At 42.8% G+C, this 26,501-nt stretch overlaps 1 protein-coding gene and 1 long non-coding RNA gene across 8 annotated transcripts; one reads left to right on the top strand and one right to left on the bottom strand.

Moving 5' to 3' along the window:
• On the bottom strand, positions 1–9,138 carry LOC309531797. 5 transcript variants are annotated; one of them, XR_014219456.1, is made up of 5 exons: positions 8,740–9,136; positions 7,794–7,874; positions 6,685–6,734; positions 2,660–2,781; positions 1–610 (listed from the first exon to the last, which is right to left on the bottom strand). It is a non-coding gene; the product is annotated as an uncharacterized lncRNA (long non-coding RNA). The 5 variants fall into 5 exon arrangements; XR_014219458.1 differs by lacking the exons at positions 1–610; positions 2,660–2,781 and adding an exon at positions 3,272–3,746 and having other exon boundaries at positions 8,740–9,134; XR_014219457.1 differs by lacking the exons at positions 1–610; positions 2,660–2,781 and adding an exon at positions 3,758–4,467 and having other exon boundaries at positions 8,740–9,135.
• GJA5 (gap junction protein alpha 5) lies at positions 6,826–25,927 on the top strand. 3 transcript variants are annotated; one of them, XM_082221497.1, is made up of 2 exons: positions 6,826–7,261; positions 21,478–25,927. In XM_082221497.1, the coding sequence occupies exon 2, from the start codon at positions 21,503–21,505 to the stop codon at positions 22,610–22,612; it is 1,110 nt and encodes a 369-aa protein (XP_082077623.1). In that variant the 5' UTR covers positions 6,826–7,261; positions 21,478–21,502; the 3' UTR covers positions 22,613–25,927. The 3 variants fall into 3 exon arrangements, with proteins under 3 accessions (XP_082077623.1, XP_082077624.1, XP_082077622.1); XM_082221498.1 differs by lacking the exon at positions 6,826–7,261 and adding an exon at positions 9,239–9,262; XM_082221496.1 differs by lacking the exon at positions 6,826–7,261 and adding an exon at positions 13,169–13,645.
• The last annotated feature ends 574 nt before the right edge of the window (positions 25,928–26,501 follow it).

The raw sequence follows: 26,501 nt of genomic DNA, 5'->3' as shown, positions 1-26,501 counted from the left end.
TTGATTTAACAACTTTTTATTCCTATTTATTTAAATCAGAGGTATAAGTGGTAGCGTAGTGGCAAAATCAGATGCGCAGGGGCCCTTCACATTAACCATTGCCATGCCCCATCGCAGCCACACACCCTTACTGCCTTGTCTCCTTCTAAGATTATACAATAATCCTGTAATTATACAATAATAATAACTAGGGATGCATTGCAGCCATCAAAGCAGTTCTCCATGAGTGGCTTTTCAGCTAGATCTACTATTTCCTGTGCACATAAACAGGCCAATTAATTGGAGTGCCACAATATTTTATTTTGGAGTGACTTAAGCTGTGTTTCCCCTCAAAGCTCCATGGCATATAACGGACCTTGCGCGCCCTACTCCTGAAACACCCCGTGTTTCCAGTGTTCCTAAATGCTTAGCTTAGGATCCTTACAGGACAACTACTTCTTGGTGTTCTTCCCACACACCTTTTGCAGAGTGAACCTAGGAGCCAATCCTCTGTGGCTGACTCATCTGCTTCCGCTCTGATTGGCTCCAGTCAGCACAAGGGGTGAGAGGGCTTCCTTCTCAGTTGCTGAAAAGTCTACATTTCATGCTGATTGGATGGATCTGGAAGAGGCTGCAGAAATAGTAAGAGGTCAGCAAACCCCAACCCATTGACCATTGGATGTAAGTATATGCTCTCATAGAAATTGTTGTTGTTGTTTAGTCGTTTAGTCGTGTCCGACTCTTCGTGACCCCATGGACCGGAGCACGCCAGGCACTTCTGTCTTCCACTGCCTCCCGCAGTTTGGTCAAACTCATGCTGGTAGCTTCGAGAACACTATCCAACCATCTCGTCCTCTGTCGTCCCCTTCTCCTTGTGCCCTCCATCTTTCCCAACATCAGGGTCTTTTCCAGGGAGTCTTCTCTTCTCATGAGGTGGCCAAAGTATTGGAGCCTCAGCTTCAGGATCTGTCCTTCCAGTGAGCACTCAGGGCTGATTTCCTTCAGAATGGATAGGTTTGATCTTCTTGCAGTCCATGGGACTCTCAAGAATCTCCTCCAGCACCATAATTCAAAATCATGGAAATTAGTCGGATTTAAAAGTGCTCATGGCCATCATATATCAATATACTCCTAGGTCCTTCATCTGAAAGCTCAAGGAACAATTGCCAAATGCTAGTCAAATTATAATTCGTCAATTTTATTTTTATTTTAAAAACAACAACCCACATTTTAGAATCAATTTTCCTCCATGTCTGCCCTCTTTTCTTTTTGGATGTAGGGGGAAAACAAATATAGGCCTTTGAAAACAGTTTGAGGCATCACTTTTCAAGCTCCTCTGAAAAATCTTCCGCCTGCCTCTTAAACCATGTCTAATTTATGTTAACTGCCATTTCTGTTGTAAAATCCCGTGGTATACTTGGCATTATAACAAAGCTTGCAAATACTGGGTGCATTGTGCTAACCAGTCTTTGGTTCCCTTTGATTTTGGAAAAACCATTTAATTTCTTTTTGCTTTACAATTATTTTGCTTTACAAAATAATTTTCCGAAAAGCTTTGCTTAGCCCATATGAGGATCACATGCGGGACTGATGCATCACTCTCAAATAGGCAGATACCCCAAATCATGCCTCAAGGCAGGCTCTGGGCTTTTCCTCACCCTCCTAATCTGTGAAAGTCACAATTTTATCCACCCTACCCATTCTGTTAACACTTCTTTTTGTTTAATAGTTTCTAACAGGCAAATCCCACTTTTCCCACAATCTCCCCTGTTGTTCATACTGGGGAGATTGTGATACTGATTGATACTGTTGATACCGATACTGTACACAGGAGTTGGATTGGGGGTGGGTGGGCTCAGATAGTGGCACAAATCCCACACCAAGTCATGCACTTGCCTAAGCGCATTGAGGATGCTTCCAGGCCATTTTCAGGTATGATTCAGTCATCCCTAGCGAATTCAAATTGTACAATTAAAGCTGATTTCGAACAATAAACACACTTCCCACAATCCGGTCGTTTTTCAATAAGGTAAGTGACAGGAAAATTCTCTGGACGGTATGGGTAGCATTTGCTTGACAAAATGTCATTTACTCTCTCCGCGGACACTTCAGAACAAATGCTCAATTACAAAAAGCCAACATTGTTGAACCTCCTGCAAACTTTGTGCAAACAAATCAGGATGAGTGCCCCATAAGTAGGTTGACTGAAGGCAACCTAAGTTGCATGGACTTTAAGAACGCCTAACTCTCGCTTGGATTAAGGCCAGAATGAATGAATGGATTGTGTTGTGTTGTTCTGTGCTTTTGATGTGAGTGGTTTGGGGACATTTGAACACTGAAATGTGGCATTCAAATTCTAATAACAAATAAAAGAATATAGATGGATAATTACTACATTATTATATCAATACAGATAGATGTACAGGTAGACATCACAAAATAATTGTAAATATTTGTATATTTCTGTAAATATATTTAAAGTTTTATAAATATAAATAATAAATATAAAGAAATCCTCCTCTAAGTTGTAACCCAGAGAGGAACTGGATTGCTAACAGCCTCCCTTAAGTATTGTATGATAATGGCACACACACATACACAAACCACCCATTTTACATGAGCACATTTATGAGAACCATTAAATATATATATTTATGTCCCAAGTAGGAAAATTACCTACACTTTCCCTGGAACACCGGTCCAGTTACAGCAGGTGTACATGGCAAGCTCATTGGTCCCATTTTCTCCCCAGAAATATTTTTGTCCTGGCTCTGCTGAAACCTCTTCAGGACATGTCAAGGCCTGTGGTGAAAAGTAAATAGAGATACTTTTCATCACATGAGGTAAAGTATTAACATGATGCAAGCTCCAAGGGGCTGAGTTTAAAAGGCTGAATGAGGTGAGAAGGAATGGCAGGATTCTGATGTGTCAATTACATATATCATATCTAATTCTGCACATTACCCAATCAGCTGTTACATGACATTTGGTTTTCACTCGGTTCACTTTCCTCTGCACCTTTTGTGTGGGAGGAAAATAGGATCTGTTACCCACATGTGAGTAATTAACCAAAGAAAAAATTGGCAGGATGCCTGGATTCAAAACACAGGGCTTAACACACTCTCCAGAGGGAGAGAGTCCCCAGCAAAGTTTTAAATGGTCACAGAGTTAAGCAGTAGCGTAATGTGGGAATATAGATTGTTAGACCCCTTTTCATATCCCATTTAGTGTGCTTGCAGCACTTGCCTCCCTCTCTAACCCTCTGGCAATGAACAGACCACACACTGTTAAGTAAGTTTAAAAGCTTTACTTACTCAATCCAAAGGTCTGATTCATGCCTTATTCCTTGCAGCAGCAAAGAGAACACAGCTACAATACTCTTGGGTACAAAATACAGTAAGATAGTTTCAAACATGCAGACTGAGCTCGGAGCAAGCTGGATCAGGCCAGTAGCCCATCGAGCCCAGCATTCTGTTCTCACAGCGCCCAGCCAGGCACCTGCAGGAGACCAGCAAGCAAGAGCACAGCACAAAAGTACTCTCTTCTCCTGGGGTTTCCAGCAACTGATACTCAGAAGCATTATTGCCACCAACTGTGGAGGCAGGGCACAGCCACCATCTTCTTCTAAAGCCTTCCAAGTTGGTGGCCATCACTGCTTCCTTTGGGAGCGAACTCCAGAGTTTTAATTACCTATGTGTTGCATGAAGAAGTCCTGAATCTTCCAACATTCAGCGTTCCAACGTTCAGTCAAAGGCACAAAGAAGGGTCTGAGGGCAAGAAGTGAGAAATGGAGCCGTCGAGTCACCTGGGGCTTCAAGGATGGCTAGCAAAGCAAGCAGGTCAACCAACCAAACCATTCAAGAACACTGAAACAAAGCGCCCATCCCATCCTGAGGGAAAGTGTGAGTTTGCATAGCAGCCAGTGTGGTGTAGTGGTTAAGATTGGTGGACTCGTAATCTGGTGAACCGGGTTTGCATCTCCGCTCCTCCACATGCAGCTGCTGGGTGACCTTGGGCCAGTCACACTTCTCTGAAGTCTCTCAGCCCCACTCACCTCACAGAGTGTTTGTTGTGGGGGAGGAAGGGAAAGGAGAATGTTAGCCGCTTTGAGACTCCTTCAGGTAGTGATAAAGTGGGATATCAAATCCAAACTCCTCCTCCTCCTCTTCTTCTTCTTCTTCTTCTTCATCTTCTTCTTCTTTGTGAACTTTCGTATCACAACTTTGTATCTTTGCTGCGCTTGATTGGATGGTGTTAAAATATAGGCACTCCATGTCTGTCTTGAAGCCCCAGGGACACATTACTCATTTAAGGGCACTTGGAGTGTGGCAATCTTTCTCATCAGTAGTGGGGCTTGTGCCCGTTGGGACTGGCAGGGTCAAAGCATGTGTATGTGAAGGGAATCCTTGCTGACAACCATGCTCAACCTGCAGTCATTGGATGGCAAAGCTAGCTGGACAATGTGGTGTCAAAGGCAAGTTGAATGCCCTATGCGTGAGCAACACAAAAAAAGAGAGAGACATCAAGAATGTGAAACTAACATTTCCAAAACCCATTCACTGCAAGGAGTGGGCAGATACCAGATCACATGGGTGGGAAGGGGTTGGTGCCTCCATTCTAGTCAATACGACACTTAGGGACATCTAGTGGACCCAAAATCAAGAGAGTTTGCTGATGATGATGACAGAGATGCAAAGTGAATGCCAATGATGCCAGGAACTGCTTTATGGCAGCAAAGGCCTGTATTTTTCTTAGGCGTGCAGACAATTCCATTCACTTCCAATTGTCCCTCATCATCTAAACTGAATAATATTAATCTAGTGGAAGCTCTTGTTGCTCCTGGCACTCCTGGCTCTGGAGGCGATGTTCATTTATGTAGCAAATGGGCAGGCTGGCAGGTAGTCTCGAAAAAGACTCCTGCACCAGATGTTCCAGAAGCGAGCCCTGTAAGGTTTAGCATCCCAAAGTGCCGATGGCTTCTCAGCTGGCAGCTTTGTGGAAACAGCCATTTCCAAGACTCCCGTGATATACTCTGACTGGTAACAATTTCTTGAGGGCACAGCACTTTGGCGCAGTCTACTCGCTGTCACAATAGACAGAACACTTGTTTACCAACAGGAGGTTCCCTTTTACTCAAATCTGTCAATTTGCCAATGCAAAACTATTCCCAATCACAAATGGACGTTTCAGAAGTTCACTTGTGGAAGTTTTTGTTCAGTAATTTTTTTATTAAAAAAAATGTAATGGGGGATCATCTACAAATGAGGCATTTCCATAAACAGGGTTTAGGCACAATAAAAACATATACATCTTATTCATGTGTTCCACATCTAAACCCATTAATATTTTCACTGGGTACCTTTATGCAGGGACGCGGGTGGCGCTGTGGGCTAAAGCCTCAACGCCTAGGGCTTGCCGATCGAAAGGTCAGCGGTTCGAATCCCCGCGGCGGGGTGCGCTCCCGCTGCTCGGTCCCAGCGCCTGCCCACCTAGCAGTTCGAAAGCACCCCCGGGGGCAAGTAGATAAATAGGTACCGCTTACCAGCGGGAAGGTAAACGGCGTTCCGTGTGCGGCTCTGGCTCGCCAGAGCAGCGATGTCACGCTGGCCACGTGACCCGGAAGTGTCCCCGGACAGCGCTGCCCCCGGCCAATAGATGTGAGATGGGCGCACAAACCCCACAGTCTGTCAAGACTGGCCCGTTCGGGCAGGGGTACCTTTACCTTTACCTTTACCTTTACCTTTATGCAACACACCATTGCAAGTTGTGCAAGACATATCTAGCAATAAAATCTGCTCTTGTCTAGGGTATCCCAGACCAATCATATAGCAAACAAATGGATGGGCAGAAGGTAGATTGGGATCAACTAGTAGATCTCCAAGTGATGTGCAGTAGATCAGCAAGCATTCTGGCTCCCAGTTGTTTAGCAAAAGGTGGCAGGACTGTGGGCTCCCTTCTGATAGTGAAAACAAATTCCTGGGCTTAGCATATTCTCAACACATCCTGTTCCTTAATTCTAGGAAAGTGTATCTGACTATGGTTGGTACATCTTGAGGTTTGAGTAAAAATCACCCTAAATGCAAGATGCCTAAAGTCTGCCCACCCCTGCTCTGAAGGTACCCCTTAGAGCCTCTTCTAAAGATCTTAAAATGGCCTTGGCCAAACTGATGCCCTCCAGATGTTTTTGACTACAACTCCTGCCAACCCCAGCTAGCCAGCACAGTTGGACTGGCTGGGGGTGATAAGAATCATAGTCCAAAACATCTGGAGGTCATCAGGTTGTCCAAGTTTGTCTTAAGATGTGGGAAGGCTGGCAAAGCTGATGGCATCAGGTATTTGGGTTCCAAGCCTAGACTTAACATGGAATGACTCAAGTGGGGAAACATTGCAGGGACAGTAAGTATTAGGGAGAGTTGGACACTTAGGTCCAGAGGCAACAGGTTGGCTTCAATGAAGTCATCCCATTGGCACAAGGACTTCTGCCTGCACAACAGGACTCCTTCTTCTCCTCCTCTCCCTTTGCTCTCCAACACACCCCCAACCTTTTTGGAGGTGGTTCCCCCAACCCCCTAGAGCAGGAGAGGGAGAAGAAGTCCAGTTCCACAGGCAGAAGTCCTTGTGCTAATGGAACAACTTTGTTGGATACAAGCCAATCCTTTCATAACCATAAACTCTAAAAAGCACAGCTTAATGATCAAATCTTACTTGCACTTTTAAGCTGCTGCTTCACTTCCATATCAGTCTACGATCTCGCTCTTTAAAAAAAATAAAAAATGACATAAGCTAGATTGATTTAGTCCAGTGAATTAAGTCTTTTAAACAAACAGTACGTCCATCTTTTCAGTCCAATTGACAACTCCATCGCAGACCCCAAGGGAGGAAACCAATAAACTTTTAGTTACTTTGCTATTGTTTTCCTAAAACAATTTGACTTCCTTTGCGATAGCCCCAGATTCCTTCATTAAAAATAGAGAGGCTGGGAGGCAGAGGAAGTGCTCGGCTAGAGCCAAGTCACTGCTTACAATAAAGCCTTCTTGGGACCACATTTATAACCCAATCCACCACGATGACTCTATAGGAGCCCGACAGCTGCTGGGGGATGTCACACGGCACTCAGAAGCTAGGAGACCCTACAGCCTGCTTCCTTCAGGTTTTTTGGGAACCTCCTGGCAGCTGCCTGATAAGAAGTCGTGCTGCTCTGACACTCTTCTGAGATTTGTTTATCCAATCTGAAGAGTCCTCCATCAGACAAGGATCCCTCCTGGATATACAAGCAGAGAAGGTATGTTCCTGCAAGTCCAAAGATCAACCCCAAAGCTAAATTATTAGTAGAAACCTCTTCATCCGTCTATTTTTGTGCCCCTACCTCTGTCTATCGAAAATCTGATAAAATGAATGGGGGGGGAGTATATTTTGTAGGTTCTTTTTGGGGTCTTACCCTGAAATTCTTTTGTTTAATGAGGTTTGAGCAGATTTTATGGATTCAAGATGATGTCCTGTGCAAATCACACATCATCCCAAATCACACTTTCTGCTCTGGGATGGTGGGTAGAAAGGAATTTCTCTCTGACTTGGTAGTAAGTCACAATGCATTTAGTGAAGTTTACATTCAACTGTGCACAGAATTGCAGCTTTAACTGAATGAATGTTGGCGGATAACAAGGGAAAAAAGCATAAAGAATGTGCAAAATAGCTACAAGTGCTGAATTGTTTTGCAATAGCTAATACAAAGTTCACATCGGGGAAGTCCTTACTTTAGGAAATATAATTACCTTTGGTTTGCCACTTTGCAAACTAGAATTTTTGTTTCTTACCCATTATGCAAATAGGATGGTCTTATTTCCCCTTTTACCAGTTGTACCTCTGAGTGGACTGATTGCCTTGATTTCTTGTGGCTGTGGGAGAGGAAGGCTGTTAAGGTATATAAGTGGAGAATAATATGAAGATAATGACGACGAATCTAAAGTTATAGGATTTAATCTCCAGAAGTGATCTATGCAAAAGATTGCTTCTATTATCTCTATTTAGAATCAAATGCCTCAAACAGTTACTGGAGTATAAGCATGCATAAAATTAAATTAAAATGCTGCATAAGGTTCAATGCACATAAGTGGACAATCTGTGACAGTTGACAAGCAGTAGTAGTTAGCATTTTTTGATGGCTGATGTGCAGAAGCTGTCATCACTTGACAGCATCTGAAATGCAGCAGCCGACATGAAATTAGTGTTAAATATGACACTGGACAGGCTGTAGCAATCAATAGTTGATAGCATAGGTCACATGGAACAGAATATAGAAACTTTATTTTCATCATATTCGTTAATGAAATTGACCATACTCCTGAAAATTGAATGATTTCAGATTTCATTTCTGAATTTCAGATGTCACCATTTGAGGTAAAATTTAAATTTTGAGTATTTCCCTGATTTTGACATTTTTTAAGTCAGAGCTGAGAGCTATGAAAGAAAGGCAATCAAAATTCACATTTTAAAAATGAAAAATCTCTGTACAGTTGAATAGTTTAATTTTAATGTTTTCAGCCTCATAGACTTTGTGTTTACGTCTGTCTTACAGAGCTTATCCTTAAACTAATCATTTTGTGCTAAAATACATTTGCGAGTGGGTTTGTTTTCTTTGAAAAAAATAAAAATCTGTATTTCTTCCTGGCTTCTAAATTCGGCTGAATGGGTGAAGAAACAGGAAAGAATTATGCATGCAAGCACATGGAAGGGCAAGCCCTTTGTGCACAATATCCTCACCTTAATTTGTTCATTTTAGCAAGACTCCCCACTTCTCAGTTCTCTCAGCTGTTCAGGTCAGCTGAGCTGTCCAGTAGGAAATCCCTTGGAGAACTTCAGGCTGATCCTGAACTACCCAGTCGGAGGGGTATAGAAGGCCAGAGATCATTTGTGTTTTCCAAATGTGGATAGCCTCATAGCTACTGCAGTCCTCAGCAATTAATAAAGTTCATTTTCAGTAGCAACAAACAGCTGTCTTATACCCACATGTTAAAGGGCCTCTCCAAACTGAGTGAATGAGTAGTAAAATGATCACAAAGTGATGCATGTCGGGGCAAAAAAATATAAATCTTTCTCTCTCTCTTTCTCTGATTTACACAATTTTCACATAAAATTCCATCACATACCGTAATGGCCCATATATAACCCGCACTTTCCCCCCCAAATTCCAATCGTGAAAAGTTTAAGTGTGGCTTATATTTGGGACCTTATTCAGCTGCTCATCGTCCCCCTGCCGCCAGCCCCTTCCACTCTCAAGACACAGGTAAGCAGCCACCGGTGCTCATCCAGTGCTGTGGAGAAGGGAGGGGAGAGTCGTGGGGGGGGGGATGGCTTACCTGAGTAGAATGTGTCCTTTTATTTAAAATGCACCTCTGGGTTATTTGTGGGAATTCGTTCATTCCCCCCCCCAATATATATATATATATATATATAGTCCGGGCCCCCACAAGGTCTGAGGGACAGTGGACCAGCCCCCTGCTGAAAAAGTTTGCTGACTCCTGATCTACTTGCACTGGTGTGCTTTCGAACTGCTAGGTTGGCAGAAGCTGGGACAGAGCAACGGGAGCTCACCCTGTCACACAAATTCGAACCGCCGACCTTCCGATCAGCAAGCCCAAGAGGCTCAGTGGTTTAGACCACAGCGCCACCCGCTCCCCTTCTAGCTCAGTACCATCTATAGACCAATTAGCGATGGCTTTCCATGGTTTCCGCCTTTCCTGGAGATCCCAGGGACTCAACCTTGAACCTTACACATGCAAAACATGTGACCCACCACTGAGCTATGGCTCTTCCCCAAAGGTAGTGAATACCCTTTCTTCACACTTTCCCTTCCCTTAGTTCACTGCGCCAGCCACTTTCTTCCACTCATAGCTTACTCTTCAGAAAGGTAGAAAAATGGAGCAACAGACATCCCTCTCCTGCATGATTTATTTACTGTGAAAAGGAAGACAGCCCTGTTTTATCTGTGAATGGGGCAATGGCATGAATAGCAACACTGGAACACCTGTAGTTCGGTCCTCATTCTCAACTTCCTTATGTTTCCATGTCTCATATGGGCATAATAATACTTGCCTGCCTTACAGAGCTGTTGTAGCAAATGCTAAAGTAACCTATAGAAGGAAGCACTAGTGGAAAGTGCAATGTGTTTATTGTTGTGCGGTATTATCAGTCTGTCTCACATGTCTGCTACCATTCCTGCAATCAGGGCAGCATGTAAGGAAAGTTCCTATTTTGTCTTTGCAACAATCTTGACAGCTCTCTTTGTATAACAATCCTGTTTTCAGAGGTTCCAGAGACCTCCCTTTTGAACAAATAGTAAGAAACAGTATAAAGTTTCTTGGTCAATCTACGCTAAACCGCTTTGAGGTTGTTGTTGTTGTTCTTACAATCAAACAGTGTTTGATTTTTTAATGAAATATATAAATAATACACTAATTGGCAGTAGCTCTTCAGGGTTTCAAGTACAGAACTCTTCCAGCCTTCCCTGGCAATGCCAGGGATTGAACCTGATGCTTTCTGCATGTAAGATGTTCTACCACTGCCATTCTCCAAGATATATATGTCTTCTTTACATTATAGAGCCTGGCCAGCAGATTCATCTCTCCCTTCCCTCCATCTCCCCCTGCCCTCCCCATAGCTCCTTCTATATTTAGGCCTTGGAATGCTTTTCTACAGTTGCTTCCCCAGTTCCCTGACTTTTTTGCAGGCTTCATCTTCTCCCCCCTACTCTCTTCTGAGGTTCTTGTTTTTTCGGTTCAGTTCCTTCCCTTCTTCAGCTCAGCCCCATCTGGACCCTAGGCTTACCGTCTACTCCTTAGCCCATCTGCCTCCTGAAAACTCTCCACTTTCAGCTTTCTAAACTGCAATCTCCCTGCCTAGGCCCTCCTGTCCAGCCCTAGGATGGACGAGAGCTTTCTCCAGCCAAATTGAAGCTGCAAGCTATTACTGTGAACTTTCCCCAAGACAGTTAGAATGTTTGTACATATTACATGACATCACCACGGTTTAGGCAATCTGCACCTAATGTGTCTCCTCCTTGCTGTCATCACATCATCATAAAATCCATTACAGGGGCTTTCTCTCTCCCTCTAGCAATGACTGAATGGTCTGGGCCAGTCTATCAAACTAAATGTGTAGAATAATGCAATGAATGTTCATGCTTTGCTTTGCTGCTCTGCCTTTATCTGCAAGTCAAAAAGAGCTCATACTCTTGCATTATACATGGGCTTTTGAATAAACATGTGTCATGACTCCACAAGTTCTTCTCTGAGCCTAAAAACCAAATGCATATTTAAGTATTATTTGCATTTGTAAAAGACATCCTCCCTGAGACAATGCATTTCTTTCCTTGCCGCAAAGGGACAAACTGCACATTGTTAACAATAGATATGGAGTAGGAGAGCGCTTCACAAGAAAGTTAGCTTTCTCCGGCCAAATTGAAGCTGATCAAAAAGTGGAGAAGGTGCTTAACTCTTTTATCACCCACTGTTTTCCCCACTCCAAACTTTTCCCCATTAGCCTCTGCAATGGGGTCTCCAAGCATAAACACAGACTTGGAGTTTTGATAGTAAAAGATGCTTGGGGAGAGATCTGGAGCAGGAAATTGGCAGGTAGGGAAAGGGTAAAGTACCACACCATATTCCCTATTCCAAATCGCACAAACAAACCACAGCAAGGAAAAAAATATTCCAGTCTTTTTCTGCATATTGCCTAAAGATACTTTTTCACCCTTCTACGACACAGACACCCTTTATACACACACACACACACACACACACACACACACACACACACACACACCTTTTAAGCACCACATTGATTGATTTGTGTAGAGGTGTGTAAGAACCTGAGTGTAATTTCATAATGTCAGACATAGTTGAAGTGAAGACCATTTTAAAAATTCGGTGTTGCAATTCCAAGAGAATGCGGTGTGCAGGTGAGGAGCGCCAGTTGAGATGCATGGCTAATGTAGCTACAGCTGGCCGTTTCACACAGCAACTATATTGCTTTCTTCCCCCAACCTCTCCCTTTCAGTGTTTTGCATTAAATAATACACCAATTTATTATGTTGTGAGCCATTTTATGCATATCTCACTGTTGGAAACTGCCATATAAATACCTCTTTTATCCATGATTGTGGATGAGGAGGCCAATCTTGCTTGTATCACCGAGACCTGGGTGGATGAAGAGAGTGGAGCTGGTCCCACTCAGCTGTGCCCACCTGTGTACATGGTACAGCATCAGGCCAGACTTGAGGGTCAGAGAGGGGAAGTTGCTGTGGTCTATAGAAATTCTCTCTGTCTCTCCAGGCTCTCTATCCAGTCAGGTGGGGGAGGGATCTAGAGTGTGTGTTTCTGGTGTTGTGCAATCGGGACAGATTAGGGATTCTGCTGGTTTACCACCCATTTCGCTGCGGTCTCGGAGGCAATGTTGAGGACTCCCAGACTGCTGGTTCTAGGGGACTTCAACATCCACACTGAGGCGACTGGCTCTGGGGTGGCTCAGGACTTCATGGCTGCTGTGACGATCTCCTCTGGCTGCCTTCTCATTTTAGGCAGAGAACATAACACTCATAATAGCAGAACAATGTACGTTTTATTAGAAGCCACACATATGAGAATAACTTCAGGCATACCCCTCACATTTACCACCCTGTGGGGAATATCTCGCCATTTGAAAATTTGACAGACAGAACTGAAAAAGAGGACAGGGTGGGAGTCTCAAAGTCAACAAACGACAATATTTCGTCCAAAATGGAGGGCATGCCACACACTGAGGGGAGACCTATGAAGTGTGGTTCACTCTTCCTAGCACACACCAAGCCTAAGTAAAACCTGTTTACTACAGGTAACATCCCTCAGTTGACACTTTCATCTGTAACAAAGCTCTTGCTCTCCACTGAAGCTTTGATATTGATGCTGGGTCACTCTCTATGTTCTTCTCAATAGGCTGTTCGTGTTGCAAACATGATCCAGAACCCGCTCCTTCTATTTTTAACTTTTGACCCATGCACAAATGTTGATTTATGTGCATGCGTATTTCCTCTGCTCTCCCCCCCCCCCGCCAACCAGGCTTGCTGGAAAGTATTCTTGTCAGAATAAGGGAATCTCAGAACATTAGGAATTATGCTTTGATTGGTTGCGCTTTCCAGAATCAACAAGGGACAGCCTGCCTCCGCCCCTCAACCCTAACCCTTTCCCTTCTTCGGCGGGTAAAACTGCCTTCAGAGAGCTCTGGTTGCAGAAGGGGCATCACTGTTCCTGACTTTCAAGGAAAGCTTGATAGTGACCTGCTATTTGAAGAGCGCTTGGTGTGCAGCGCTTGTCTCTCGACAAGGGAGAAGAGTCAGCATCGCAGGCCTGCAGAGACAAGGGGAAGACCTCAGAGGAAAGCGGAGAAGGGGTGGAGGAAACCTATAATATGACTCCTTTTTCTAGAACAGTGACCAGGGGAGGGGTGAGAAAGACAAAAGGTGAGGAGGGAAGCGGGTATACATAGAGGAAGGAGATACAAAGGGGGTGTGAGAAACCACAGGTGAAGGAAAGGAGGAAAGAAAAAGTGGTGGGAAGATGGTTCAAAAGTCCATGGTAAGACTCTACACGAAGTAACACAACAACGAGTCGTTTAAAGGCAAGAGGCCATTCAGGTGAGTAAAATGGTCAATGTGACAAACTGCGGGAAGCTCAGGGAGTAAGAATTTGGAACTGGTTTTCTTTAAATTTAAAACAAGCAATAGTAAGAACCATCAGAAATCTGAAGTGAGGCAGCCACCATCTCTCTGTTTACAGAAAAAGGACGATATGTGCTGGGTTATTTATATACTTTTGGAGTATTTTTCCTTGTTTAATAGTGTCCATCTAATGTGAGAAAGTTCACGTCCTTATGAATGCTGTCCTTGTTAGTTTTTATTACCTCCTAAACAGTAAGCCGTTTATGCTTTCCTGTTCAGCTTTTTCATATAAGACTGATATCTGATAACCAAAGAAAGCTTTAATGTCTAGAGAGAGTTTGACGTTATTTAATTTAAACGGATTCTTGTTGCTGAGAAGGCTATCTGATAACTGCAGAAACCTATAACCACTAGAGATGAACTTTGCTGTCATATGGCTGGATTCTTCTTGCTAGATTTAGTTGGAAGCTTTACATTGTTTCTTTTTTGTATGTGCACATTTTGTAGAATATTTGCTCTTCATTACATGCATAGTAAAACTGACAGCACTATCTTATACATACTCTACTCAGAAGCAGTTCCCTTGCATTAACTGGAGCTTACTCCCAGGTAAGTGTGCTGCTAAACAGCCTGATCTAAATAAGAATATTTTAGGGGTGGCTTCCAGGTCTGTTCTGACTTAACAGAGGCAGCCTCCAAGACAGCAAGAGATTGTTGACGAAGGAAAAACAAGGATGATTGAGGGTAATTATCCTTGCAAATTCCCCCCAAGGAAGGGGGGAATGGGCTTCACTTGCAGTTTGTCTTGGTACCTGGCTCTCCCTCTGGCATGGAATGTGGGGGGCAGGGAGGCGCTGAGTATAAAAGCACTTTGGCTGGCAAAAACCCTCCAGTGCCACCATTAAGAAACAGAGGTTTGCCTGTTAATTAGAGCTTAATTGGACTAAAGTACAGGTGCATGCTAGAAGAGATGAGATCACAAACTGTGGAACAAACCAACTGCAAGGACTTTAAGGTGTGAACTTGAGATAAGACTTCATTTGGTGCAAGTGTTTCCTGCTTGGCAGGGGGTTGGACTCGATGGCCCTTGTGGTCTCTTCCGATTCTATGATTCTATAAAAGACGGTGGGGGGAGGCGAGCCTATGGTTTCTTTATTTAAAGTTTTCTTCTCTAAATTTATGATTCGGCAACCGTCCTCTGAATGTTAGTTCAAATTATATTTATACAAGCAAGTATGGAATAAATTGGATTATAAATATGGACTATAGCATCAAACGGAATTGTGTGTGTCGAAAAAGGAAAAAGGGAAGCTCTATTTTGCAAAAAATTTATTATGAAGACTTAGAGCTGATTTGTCCCCATCCTTTATTATTTATGAAGTGAATAAAATGATTACAGATGTAATTGAAATTAATAAGATTTTGGAAAGCAGGAGTAATGAAAATCATCAAACCATCAAATCTAGCTTGCGGGGGGGGGGCGTTCTTTAGCTAAATTATATAATTCAGTATTTGAACGATTGATATTAACAATTGCATTATAAATTGGGGGTTTTTTAATAATGAGGCTATTATTGGACTGTAATTGAAAACTAATAAAAATATTATATAAAAAGTATATTTTAGTGGGGGTGATGAAGTCTGACAATATACTAATTTTAGGGAGGGGAACAAAACAAAAAAAGTCACATGATTTGGAAGTAGAAGACAGGACAAGAGCTTTCTTCTAGTTGCCATAACCTCTAGAAACCAACAGACTGTTCTGAGGCATTTTGACTTGAGACTATGTCCTACTTTATTTAATGGGACTTAGAAGAACCTGTACATAGAATTAGAGATCAAGGGCTACCTATGGTTAGAGACAGATGAGTGGTCTTGCTAACAGAAGTTTCTTCTTGACTTAAGTTATAAGAATGCTGGAGCTGGCCTCATCACAGTCAGGGAGTTATGGGAAGATGAATAGACCAGAGAAACCAAATGCTCTTGGACCAAGCTGTGTTAGACCACCAAGTACAATTGCATTGTTATTCTTTTGAAGTGGTTATTACTAGAGGCAAGCTGTGCAAAACCAGCCAACGTGCCCATGATCTGAATTCAGCTGAAACAGCTCTTTTGATCTCCCACTTTTCAATTTATTTTTTGTTTGGAATTCCTCAATATCTCTGCCAATAAATTCCCATATGATGATTATGTAGTGCATGCCCCATGTGAAACTAGATATCTGGTTTGTGAGTGTGTGTGATGTATTATCCCACTCCTATTGAACGTATCTATGTGTAGATATTTGCATGTCAGTCGATGTATGTTAGGTCTCTGGAAAAATCGAGGCCCTCTTGACCCTCAGCTGTTCAGTAAGGGAAAATAAAAAGTCCCATTCCATCAGGACTGATCCCCAAATACTATCATCACAAACTTGTGCTTTCACTTGGAATGTGTCCAATTTCATTCCAGTTAACAGACCACAAGTACTAGAATTGTTCTGTGAGGTACATTAGGTAGTGGTAGGGTCACAACTGCTGTATGGCACTGAGTATTTGAACTCTTTCCCCTCAGCCTTTGTACAAAACCCTAACCAGCATGTGGAAGGTGTTTGTTTGCATGTTTGTTTATTATTACATTTATACTCCGCCTTCCCTCCGTGGAGCTCAAGGTGGCAAGCATACTTCTCCTCCTCATTTTCTCCTCACAACAAGCCTGTGAGTTAGGTTAGGCTGAGATTGAGCGGCTGACCCAAGGTCACCCAGTGAGTTTCATGGCTGAGTGGGGATTCGAACCCTGGTCTCCCAGGTCCTAGTCCAGCACTACACCACACTGGCTCTCAACTGCACATGCTTGATCAGGCTATTTCATGCTTGGTACTCAACATTTTACGTTGCACCAGAGGCTGCAGCAGCAGAGGAGTATGTTTGCCTGTCCAGATATGGTGGTGGTGGTGATGCAGCCCATCTAGCAGTTGCCCCAGTCACTCGAGGCAGCTTCCAACAAATTAAAACACAGTAAGACATCAAACGTTTTAAACTTCCCTATAGAGGGCTGCTTTCAGATGTCTTTGAAAAATCAGATAGTTGTTTCTTTCCTTGCTTATGGTTCTAGCACAAATAATATTACATGGCTCCTCTTTGTACCAGTCCCTACATTAGCAAATTCTGGGTGATGCACTATATATAAAACCAATCAGACACCAAACTGAACAGTCTCAGCTGCCCCTGTGTCTTCTCTCTGGATTTTCCAATGGTGAGACAATTCCTAAGGGTTCAGAGTTCAGAATGGTGAGATTCTGAATCCACAGTCTCTTGGGAACTATGCAAAGCATTCTCACTGTTGCAAGCAAGTTATGCATTATTTTTATCACATACATTTTATTTTATCCCTGTACTTTGCCCTTGGGAATGTCAGTACTCGGTTGGAAGGAATCTGAAGCATACCAGCATAGGCAATCATTCCTCTTCCAGCTCCTTTCTCTTTGGCCTGTAGGCTGATTTCACATACCCTCCTCCACTGTCCTTGTCTCCTTTGTGTCCTCACGGCACTTGAAAGAAATAGAACGGATGAGCAGTTACGGGAGCAGTGGGGATCAAGAACAGACCAAAAGATCTCATCAGAGAACCAAAAAGAAAAAGAAAAAGTAGTAAATTGATTTCCCCTCCTTTTAAAAGGAGACTTTAAAAAATACAAAAAGCCCCGATATTTAAATATTGAGTGAATATCTACTGAAAAAACAAAACTGCTCAAAAATGTGTTTGATTAATTTGCTCCCATAAAAATTAAAAACCCAGCCCCCTCTGGATTGTGTTATGTTTCCCCTTTCTAGCTAATTTGTATGTAGGTTAGAATGTGGACATATTGTCACATGTTTGACAATGGACAGAAACATCTGTCCATTTATCTACTAGAACAGGTGTGGGAGAAAGGAAGGTCAGGATCTATTGGTAGATTGCTGGATAATTTGCAATGTAAGGATTTCCCGTCTCCCAGTCACAAGTTACAATACCTTACCTACCCCACCCTAAATTAGGTAGTTAGAATCCCTGATCTGTAGTGAACTAGATTTGTACTTACGTATATACAGGCCATTGCACTCATAGGTAATTTACCTGGCCTCTTGAGCCACTGTTTTGCACCCAAACCACGAGCTCCAATTGAGGAATCTTGAGGTTCTAGTAAAAAAAGATAAACTAAAAACCATTGATTCAGCAAGCCAGCGAACACATGGTGCCTTAAAAACTCACATAGAAGTTATGGCAGAAGCTTTTGTGAACTAAAGCCCACTGTGATGCATGGAGTGTTACCCGCAGTTAGATATTCTCTCTCATACACACATACACACACGTACATGAAAAGAGACTGGAAGGGGGTAGAGTAAACAGTGGAGCCAAGCACCATGGAATCCAAGAAATACAGCTTGTGATGCATCTGTGCAAAATTCAGATGTTCCATATAATGCTGAGAAAGCTGTATGATGTCCTTCTTTAGACCAGTATCATGCTAAGTTTTTGCTACGAGGCATTTATCCATGTTGTTCCCTGCGTCTCCTTAAATAAACAAATAAAAGCAATCTCCCTTTTACTGACTGCACCACAATACAGCCTCAAAAATGAAACTGTAGTCTTCTCTTTCCACCGCGCTCAGACTATGTCAATACAGTATTTCTTAATCTTCCTGGGTTCATCCGTATTATTTGGCTGTCCTCGCTGGCGTATCCAACACCTCCCAATTTAGTACCAGACATAAGATTTACATGCTTTGTTACATGCCAGTTCAGTCAGCTTTGAACTCGCTGATAAAGATACGAAGTAAAACACCCATCTGTGCAGCAGCATTCAGCACACTCACACCCAAGGTATGATAACGCCACTTAGCATTATCCTTTGCTTGCAGTCCTTCAACTCAGTATATTCACAGCATTCATAAACATGGAGGGAGGCTTTTGGAGTATACTTTCCAATTCAATTGTTTTACAATAATCTCTGTGGTTTCAGAGAGCAATGTGTAGCAAAACAACAGAGACTCTTACAGCACTTTAATGATGAGTCAGAAGACTCTCTGAAATTTCAGAGCATCTCAGAGACAACTAGCCTCTTTTCCCCCTCTCCCTTTCTAGTGTGAGTTCTAGATTGATTATTGTTAAGTATCTCGTTTATTTGGTACAGTTTTAAAAAGCAGCAACATAATGTTGAATGCTGCATTGATTTTAGATTGCCCTGCTGTAAGTCATCCCTGAGAGTCACTTTTTATTTTAATTAAAATGTATGTGTCTATTTGAGAGATTTATGTCCCACTTTGGGGCAGAAGCTCTCAAGGCACTTACAAAAACAATTTGACACTGGAGAAACCTTTTCTTGATACTTCAAAGTTTAAAGGCACTAGGCAAAGTTGCCTTGGGATAAATTTCTATCATGGGTGCCAACACAGTAAAAGCCCTTTCAGTGGTTAACTTCCAAATATGAAATTATTCTTCCATGAGGTTCATCCCACAGTGTGGCCATAATGCAGCCTTTTTCAGCCTTGGGTCCCCAGATGTTGTTGTACTACAAGTCCCATCATCCCTGCCCACTGGTCCTGCTAGCTAGGGATGATGGGAGTTGTAGTCCAACAACATATGTGGACCAAAGGATGAGAATGGTTGTCATAATGTTTAAAAGCTCAGCACTGCATTGGTGGTGCCATTTGTGCAAGTCCTTCATATATGATCGTAGCTGAACCAGAATCAGGAACCAACACAATTGGCCCCGATTGCACCGTGCCATACCGTTAAATGTTACAACCACACCATGGGATGAAGCTACGGAAAAACTATTCCAAAGCCACTGCTATAACATCTAAAAGGCACCAAAAGCAAACGCCATCAATGTTTTCCTTTTGAACGGACATCCTTGTTAAAGAATATCCATACTAGATGGGCTTAGCTTCGAGCATTCCTTTTGTGCAGTGAATATTGTAATATCTTAATTTCACCCATCACAAGTTCAGCATCCATCACAAGAAGCATTTGACAGAGAAGGCCCTGAAGGCAGACTCATATAGGCCCTTTTCCCCATTGCAAGGGGATTTCATTTCCTAGTAGAGATCTATGTGGAAAGGGTCTATGTGGAAAGGGTCCAAAAGTCAAGGTTCCCAAACTTATATTGGCCATACAGATTTTCATTCAAATTTGCACCAGCCAACAGACTTCCATGTACCATATGGTAGGGAAACGGCCATGCATTTTAAAAAATACATTTAATCACTAACCCTCTTCTGCAGGGCTAACAGTCTTTGGTCACCTTTCTTGTGGGAAAACATAGTGCTAGCTGTTGAGGTCTGCTATTTATATCACTGCAGATCCAATTTTAGCTAGGCCTCCAAGCTTTCTGTGTGTGTGTGTTTTAAGTGAAGGATTCTTGGCCTCCCTGCAGCAAATAACAGAAGTTCATACAAAGAGAGTTCTCTGAAGCAGAAGCTTACATGGGTGGAATGGTCTGCCCACCTCGTAACAGGGAGTTCTTTAAACTGCTTCGCTATTCTTTGCTTGTCAAGGACGCTGCTTTGTCTGGAGCAAAGAGTAATGGAGTACGGTGTCTCTGTCTTCCCTCTCATTCAGTGCATGTGATACCACAAGCAAAAGGAAGTTATGGCCATGAAAACAAGGAAGGGAAAACTTCCCTCCTCTGAAAGAAAGTAACAAAAGGTTTTTATAGCTGGGTGATCTCAAAGAAACAGTGCCATAGGGATGTCGACCGCAACATCCAGATGTGTAGACGCCCGCTCTCAAATGAACAGCATTCGCTCACTCAAAGTTGTGTTCTGCTGCCCAACTTACAATGGGACTGTTTTGAGGAAGGGAAATAGATACGCAAGTAGAGGCGTGGTGAATGGAAACACTGGAGAGTTTGGCTACTAGGTTAAATGAGGTCATCACACAGTGAGTTCATGGTAGACAGGCATGGGTGTATGACCAAAGACTTAGGCACGAGTGGTCCCATGCAAGGTGGCTGAGAGTACTTGTGATATGCTTAAAGAGGTGCTTTGATGTATAAAAGAAGCAGAACTGCAAGCTTTAGGCTTCAATCCACTGCCTACTTTTTTTGGGAGTACTCCCTCCTGGATTCAATGTGACTTGTTTCTAAGTAGACGTGTTTAGGATTATAATATTGTTAATCAATTTCTTTGCTAGATTAAACAACTAAAACAACACAGTGGGGCAAAATGTGAATTGGTGATGCTGAGACCAAGTGACACATTTTTCAGCTTTCCAGAAGTACTTTGACTTAGTCATCCTACTTCAGTATAGTACAGTGGTACCTTGGGTTAAGTACTTAATTCGTTCCGGAGGTCCGTTCTTAACCTGAAACTGTTCTTAACCTGAAGCACCACTTTAGCTAATGGGGCCTCCTGCTGCTGCCGCACCGCCAGAGCACGATTTCTGTTCTCATCCTGAAGTGAAGTTCTTAACCTGAGGTACTATTTCTGCGTTAGCGGAGTCCATAATCTGAAGCGTATGTAACCCGAGGTACCACTGTACTATAATGAAGTGGTATAATGCTTTATCTACAAAAAAAAAGTTGCCTTTGTCTGCTTCCACAGTTGCTTTTGTGGCAGTTTTGGAGCCTTTCAAATGCCACTCTATCTACAGAGGAAGTACTATTTATTGGCAATTATTTCTCTTCCATTGCATTTGCATTTGCATTTTTAAAAATGGTGTTATATGTTATAACATTGTATACTGCCCTGATATGAGATGATATGGAACTACAGAAGTACTTTTATGCATAAATAAGATTATTTCAGCAAGACACACACACACTCTCTCTCCTCTCTCTCTCCCTCAGAGACCAGTCTCTCTGCTGAGCCAAAATGGGTGACTGGAGCTTCCTAGGAGAATTCCTGGAGGAAGTCCACAAGCATTCCACAGTGGTGGGGAAAGTCTGGCTGACTGTGCTCTTTATCTTCCGAATGCTTGTCCTGGGCACAGCCGCAGAGTCTTCGTGGGGAGATGAACAGTCCGACTTCATGTGTGACACCCGGCAACCAGGTTGTGAGAATGTCTGCTACGACAAAGCTTTCCCCATCTCCCACATCAGGTACTGGGTCCTTCAGATCATCTTTGTCTCCACCCCTTCCCTGCTGTACATGGGACATGCAATGCACACAGTGCGCATGGAGGAGAAGAGGAAGCTAAAGGAGGCCAAAGAAGCGTCGACAGCAATTCAGAGCAAGGGAGATTCTTTCCACCAGCAGGAGTACCAAGCGCCCGAGAAGGCAGAGCTGTCCTGCTGGGATGAGCCAAGTGGGAGGATCATTCTTCAAGGCACTTTGTTGAACACCTACGTCTGCAGCATTTTAATCCGTACCACCATGGAGGTAGCATTCATCATTGGGCAGTATATGCTGTATGGAATCTTCCTTGAGACGCTCTATATCTGTCAACGGAAGCCTTGCCCCCATCCAGTCAACTGCTACGTCTCTCGGCCAACTGAGAAGAACATCTTTATCATTTTCATGCTGGCCGTAGCAGCACTCTCCCTGTTCTTAAGCCTGGCTGAACTATATCACTTGGGATGGAAGAAAGCCAAGCAGAAGTTCTCCCCTTCTTACAAACGCAGCCCCAGCCCAGTCGCCAGCAAACTGGAAACAGACCCCCAAGCAAAGATGAGCCAAAGCTGTACCCCTCCTCCAGATTTTAATCAGTGTTTGGCCAACCCTGGTGGAAAATTTATCAGTCCCTTCAGCAACAAAATGGCCTCTCAGCAGAACACTGCCAATTTTGCAACGGAGAGGGTTCACAACCAAGATGACGCAGACAGGGAAGCGCCATTTATCCAAGTTAACTATTCTCAGGCTTCGGAGGCCGCCAATAGCTCCACACCCACCCTGGTTCCCAATGGCTACTTCCATGACAAACGTAGGCTCAGCAAAACCAGCCGCGCCAGCAGTAAGGCTCGCTCTGATGACCTGTCCGTGTGAATTGTGTTCTGTGGGGGCAACAGGAAGGGAAGACTCTCTGATGTGACAAAAACTTGCAGTGTAGATTTTGAAACCCTGGCAGTCTGGGGTCCAGTCAGCCAGTTCAACTCATTAAGTGAATGGCCTGGCATATTGCAAAAAGTTTATGTCAAAGCTTATTTCATTATTTGAGTTTGTTAACATACAGTCAGAAAGGAGAGTGATCTATTTCAAAACAAATACTAAAGTAAGCTTTGGTTACTAGAGAGAAGACTGAAGCTGATGTATACTTCGAGTAGATATCACTCTACACTTAAACCAGCATATTCATTCTGATTTTTCCAAAGAATGCCGGAGTGATAATAATAAAAATAATCATTTTATTATTTATACCCTGCCCATCTGGCTGGGTTTCCCCAGCCACTCTGGGCGGCTCCCAACAGAACACTAAAAACAGAATAAAACTTCAAACATTAAAAACTTCCCTAAACAGGGCTGCCTTCAGATGTCTTCTAGAAGTCAGATAGTTGTTTATTTCCTCAACATCTGATGGGAGGGCGTTCCACAGGGCAGGTGCCACTATCGAGAAGGTGATAACTTTAGTGGAAGTCCCAAGCCCTTTCATAAATCCCTATATCACTATAAATCCCTAGATTTCTTGATTGGATTTATGATGGTTTCAATTTGCAGTGGCTTCAGTTGCTATTTTGGACAAATCCCTAAACTAGCAGACCCTAACACTCTGCTTTAATAGGGCGGTGCCATTGATTATGATATCCACTATTTCTCTCCTCTCAGATAAAGCAGAGACACTGACTTGCTGAGCTAAACCTTTACTTCCCAGATGAGGCTGGTTTCTTATATGCAGCACTGACCTGATGACTATGGGCCTCTGCTCCTCCACTTCTCCACTTCCCTTCTAGCATCATTTTCAGACATTTTGCAAGCACACCATGGGGCAGCTTCCCTTTTCCTGGAAAAGTGAAAAATAAAGTGGTCTTTCCTTCTCAACTTTCCACTGGACCCCACATACTATTCCAGCTTGCCCTACTTACCGTATGCCAAGTAAATGTGCAATGAATTCTACTTGAATTTTTGATATGTCTGTATATAACTACTTTAGAATTTGAATAGCCTCCTAGATAAAGACTAGCTCTGTATGACAGTAACTGAATAGACTTATTAGAGTTGTTTCAACAGAAATATTTACTCAATGGAAACAATATTTCCCATGGAAAATAATACTTCAATGAGAAACGTGAAGAAACAATGCTTTATTTCTAATAATGAGAAATAATACTTTAATGAGAAGCAACCCAATGTGGGGAAGCACATTCATATTTTGTAGTTTTTAAAATTTTGTACTCTTTTTAATCCATTCTTACTTTTAAATTTAGCGGTGATGTGTGTGTGTGTTTGTTTGTTTTAAAAAAATGATCAGGCAAGAATACACTCAGGATCAAAAGTAGAGAATGCAAAGGTTAAGAGGACCATTCCAACTAGAATGGCCTCTTGTATGCACAAAGGAGAGGAAATGTTTCACCAAGAAACAGGAGCCAAGAGGATGTGAATTCGTGTAAAATTTGTGTATGTTAATTTATAGAGAGATGCAAATTTAGAACTGATTCCTTTAATTGGTAGTAGTACACTTTGAGTTCATTCACACTTCTGCTTGTCCCATGCCTAGGAAGCACAGGTCCAAGAGGTTTTCTCATGCTCTCTAGATACTGGTCCGAGCAATTTTCCGTTTGCCCCGAGAAAACCCGCTCTTCACCACTGAATTGGAGCAAGCATCAATCTACAGAAAACCCAATTGATGTTTGCTCTAATTCAGCAGTAAAGAGCAGGACAAACAGAAGTGTGGATCAGAGCTACATCTCACCTTAGTGGGGAAGTCTGTGTGCCTGCTCGGTTTTCTGTTCAAATGTTAACTATCACAGCCAACTTCAAGGCACCTGCTCTTCCTTCTTTTGGTTTTTTAGCTTTAAACTGGACTTGGATCCAGTGGTGGTGGTGGTGGGTCAACACTGAAAATGGTAGGGTAAAGGCAGGGAGCCCCTCAGTGGGTGGAGCCAGAGCCAATGACAGGCAGAGTCAACTAATTCTAGTCTTGTCCCCATGCTCCTCCCTGCTGAGTTCTACAAGGGCAACACTGAGCCTAAGACGAAAGAAGCTGACAGGAATGGTCACCCCCCTGGACTGGATATAAGTAAGAAGGCTAGCCCCATTTACCCTAATGAACCAACCTCCACTGCTTGGACCAGGCAGGCCTTCAAACAGAAGGTTGTCCTCTGGCAGACCTTCATACAGATGACTATTCTCAGTGAAGTAGGATACATGGCCACCAGAATTTCAACATCATTTCTAGAGAGCTCTAAACCATTTCTGTACTCAATTAGCTGAGCAGGAAGCACTGGCAGAAGCAGATGAAAACTAGAAAAGCCACATAGTTTTGGCAGCTGGAGGAGGAGGGCAAGGGAATAATGAGGCACTCACCTTACAGGTGCAGCGGTCAGGAATCAGGCCCAAGCAATTTCTAGAGCCTCTAGCACTGTTGAAAGTCTAATCAGAGCTACAGGAAATTAACTTCTCATGAGTTAATTAAAATGATATGTTTCCTTATAGCTTCTCTTAGGTTTCCTGGAGTAGTTGTGTCTGGTCTTCATGCTCTATGAGTGACCAGGACCAGTTTCATACACTTGGGATGCCAAAGGCCCCTGAGGAGCCTCACAAGACCTATAAACATGATTCACTCATGCAAAGCCTTCACTGTCTTGCAAGTTCACTTCAACTTTGCCCTCACGTGACCGATTAAGAGTGGGAATATTATCTACTGATGGAGTGTCAAGTATGGCTGACACTTATTCCTAAAGAAACTAGAAAAATACTCAGTTGCATCCCACACCAACACCTTACAGTTTAGACTAGATGCTCAAGATAGCAAACACTACTAACCTTGTGAACTGCTCAGACGACACCCAAGAATAAGGGGGATCAGTTTGTTTATCACAAAATTCAGATAAGGGAAATTTTGTCATCCTTTCAGGAGGATCTAGTTTCCAACTAGTAATGTGTTCTGCTGCCCTTTCAAAACCATGTTTACTGAATTAATGTTGCATCCCACCACCTTATATTGAGCAGAGAGAACAAGCGCAAGGATGTATTTGTGATAGGAGGGTGGATGAGAAACAAAATCCTGTGCTTAATTAACATTTGCTTCCTTTATGGCTCCTGATTTCTCCATATTTCAAGAAGGAGGGTGGGAAGATGCGTGTTCTCTTTTAAAGAAGTTTCAAAACTATGCTTTGTTTTGTCCTAATAAAGTTTGGACTACAACTTCTCTGATTTGTGTCTGCTCTCAACAAAGCCAAGATGGGAAAATTTAAAACGCTACATAATAAAGCTTCAGACGGTGGATGAATTGTGGCCCCATATTTTCACCTTCAAAAATCGTAACTACTAGAAAGGCCTTGTATTTGGTAGGAGGAAATTCCAGCAAGTTAGCCTGGTTAGTTTTCTGCATTAACACAGCAGTTTATTATAGTAAAAATCCCTATGTCCAGAGACCATGTCGTCAAACCGTTCTTCCATTTTGCTAAACAGCTCTAGCATTTCATAGCATACAAGCAGAAATGAACTGGAAAACATATCGGTATAATTATAAGGTATATCCCAAGCTCAGGCTCATTGACATATCATTATATTCAGGGTAGACCTAAAGACAGAGAGCAGAAGACAACTATGGGTCTTTCCTGTCCTTTATTATATCCACCCAAAAGTCTCACCATAGGTTTGGGGGACCATCCTGAATAGCATGGGATGTGGTGGAAGTGACTGCTATGGAAGGGTGACTTTTTCCACTCATGTGAGACTTTTAAAAATTCTCTCCTCTCCTCTCACTGAAGTCCTA

Source organism: Podarcis vaucheri (genome assembly GCF_965113315.1).
Source record: "Podarcis vaucheri genome assembly, chromosome: 4".
NCBI classification, from domain to species: domain Eukaryota; kingdom Metazoa; phylum Chordata; class Lepidosauria; order Squamata; family Lacertidae; genus Podarcis; species Podarcis vaucheri.
The sequence above is the reverse complement of the archived record's forward strand: the minus strand, read 5'-3'. Positions and strand labels throughout refer to the sequence as shown.

Excerpts from the sequence above, each read along its gene's own strand:
- GJA5 (XM_082221497.1), top strand. The coding sequence starts at position 21,503 with ATGGGTGACTGGAGCTTCCTAGGAGAATTCCTGGAGGAAGTCCACAAG.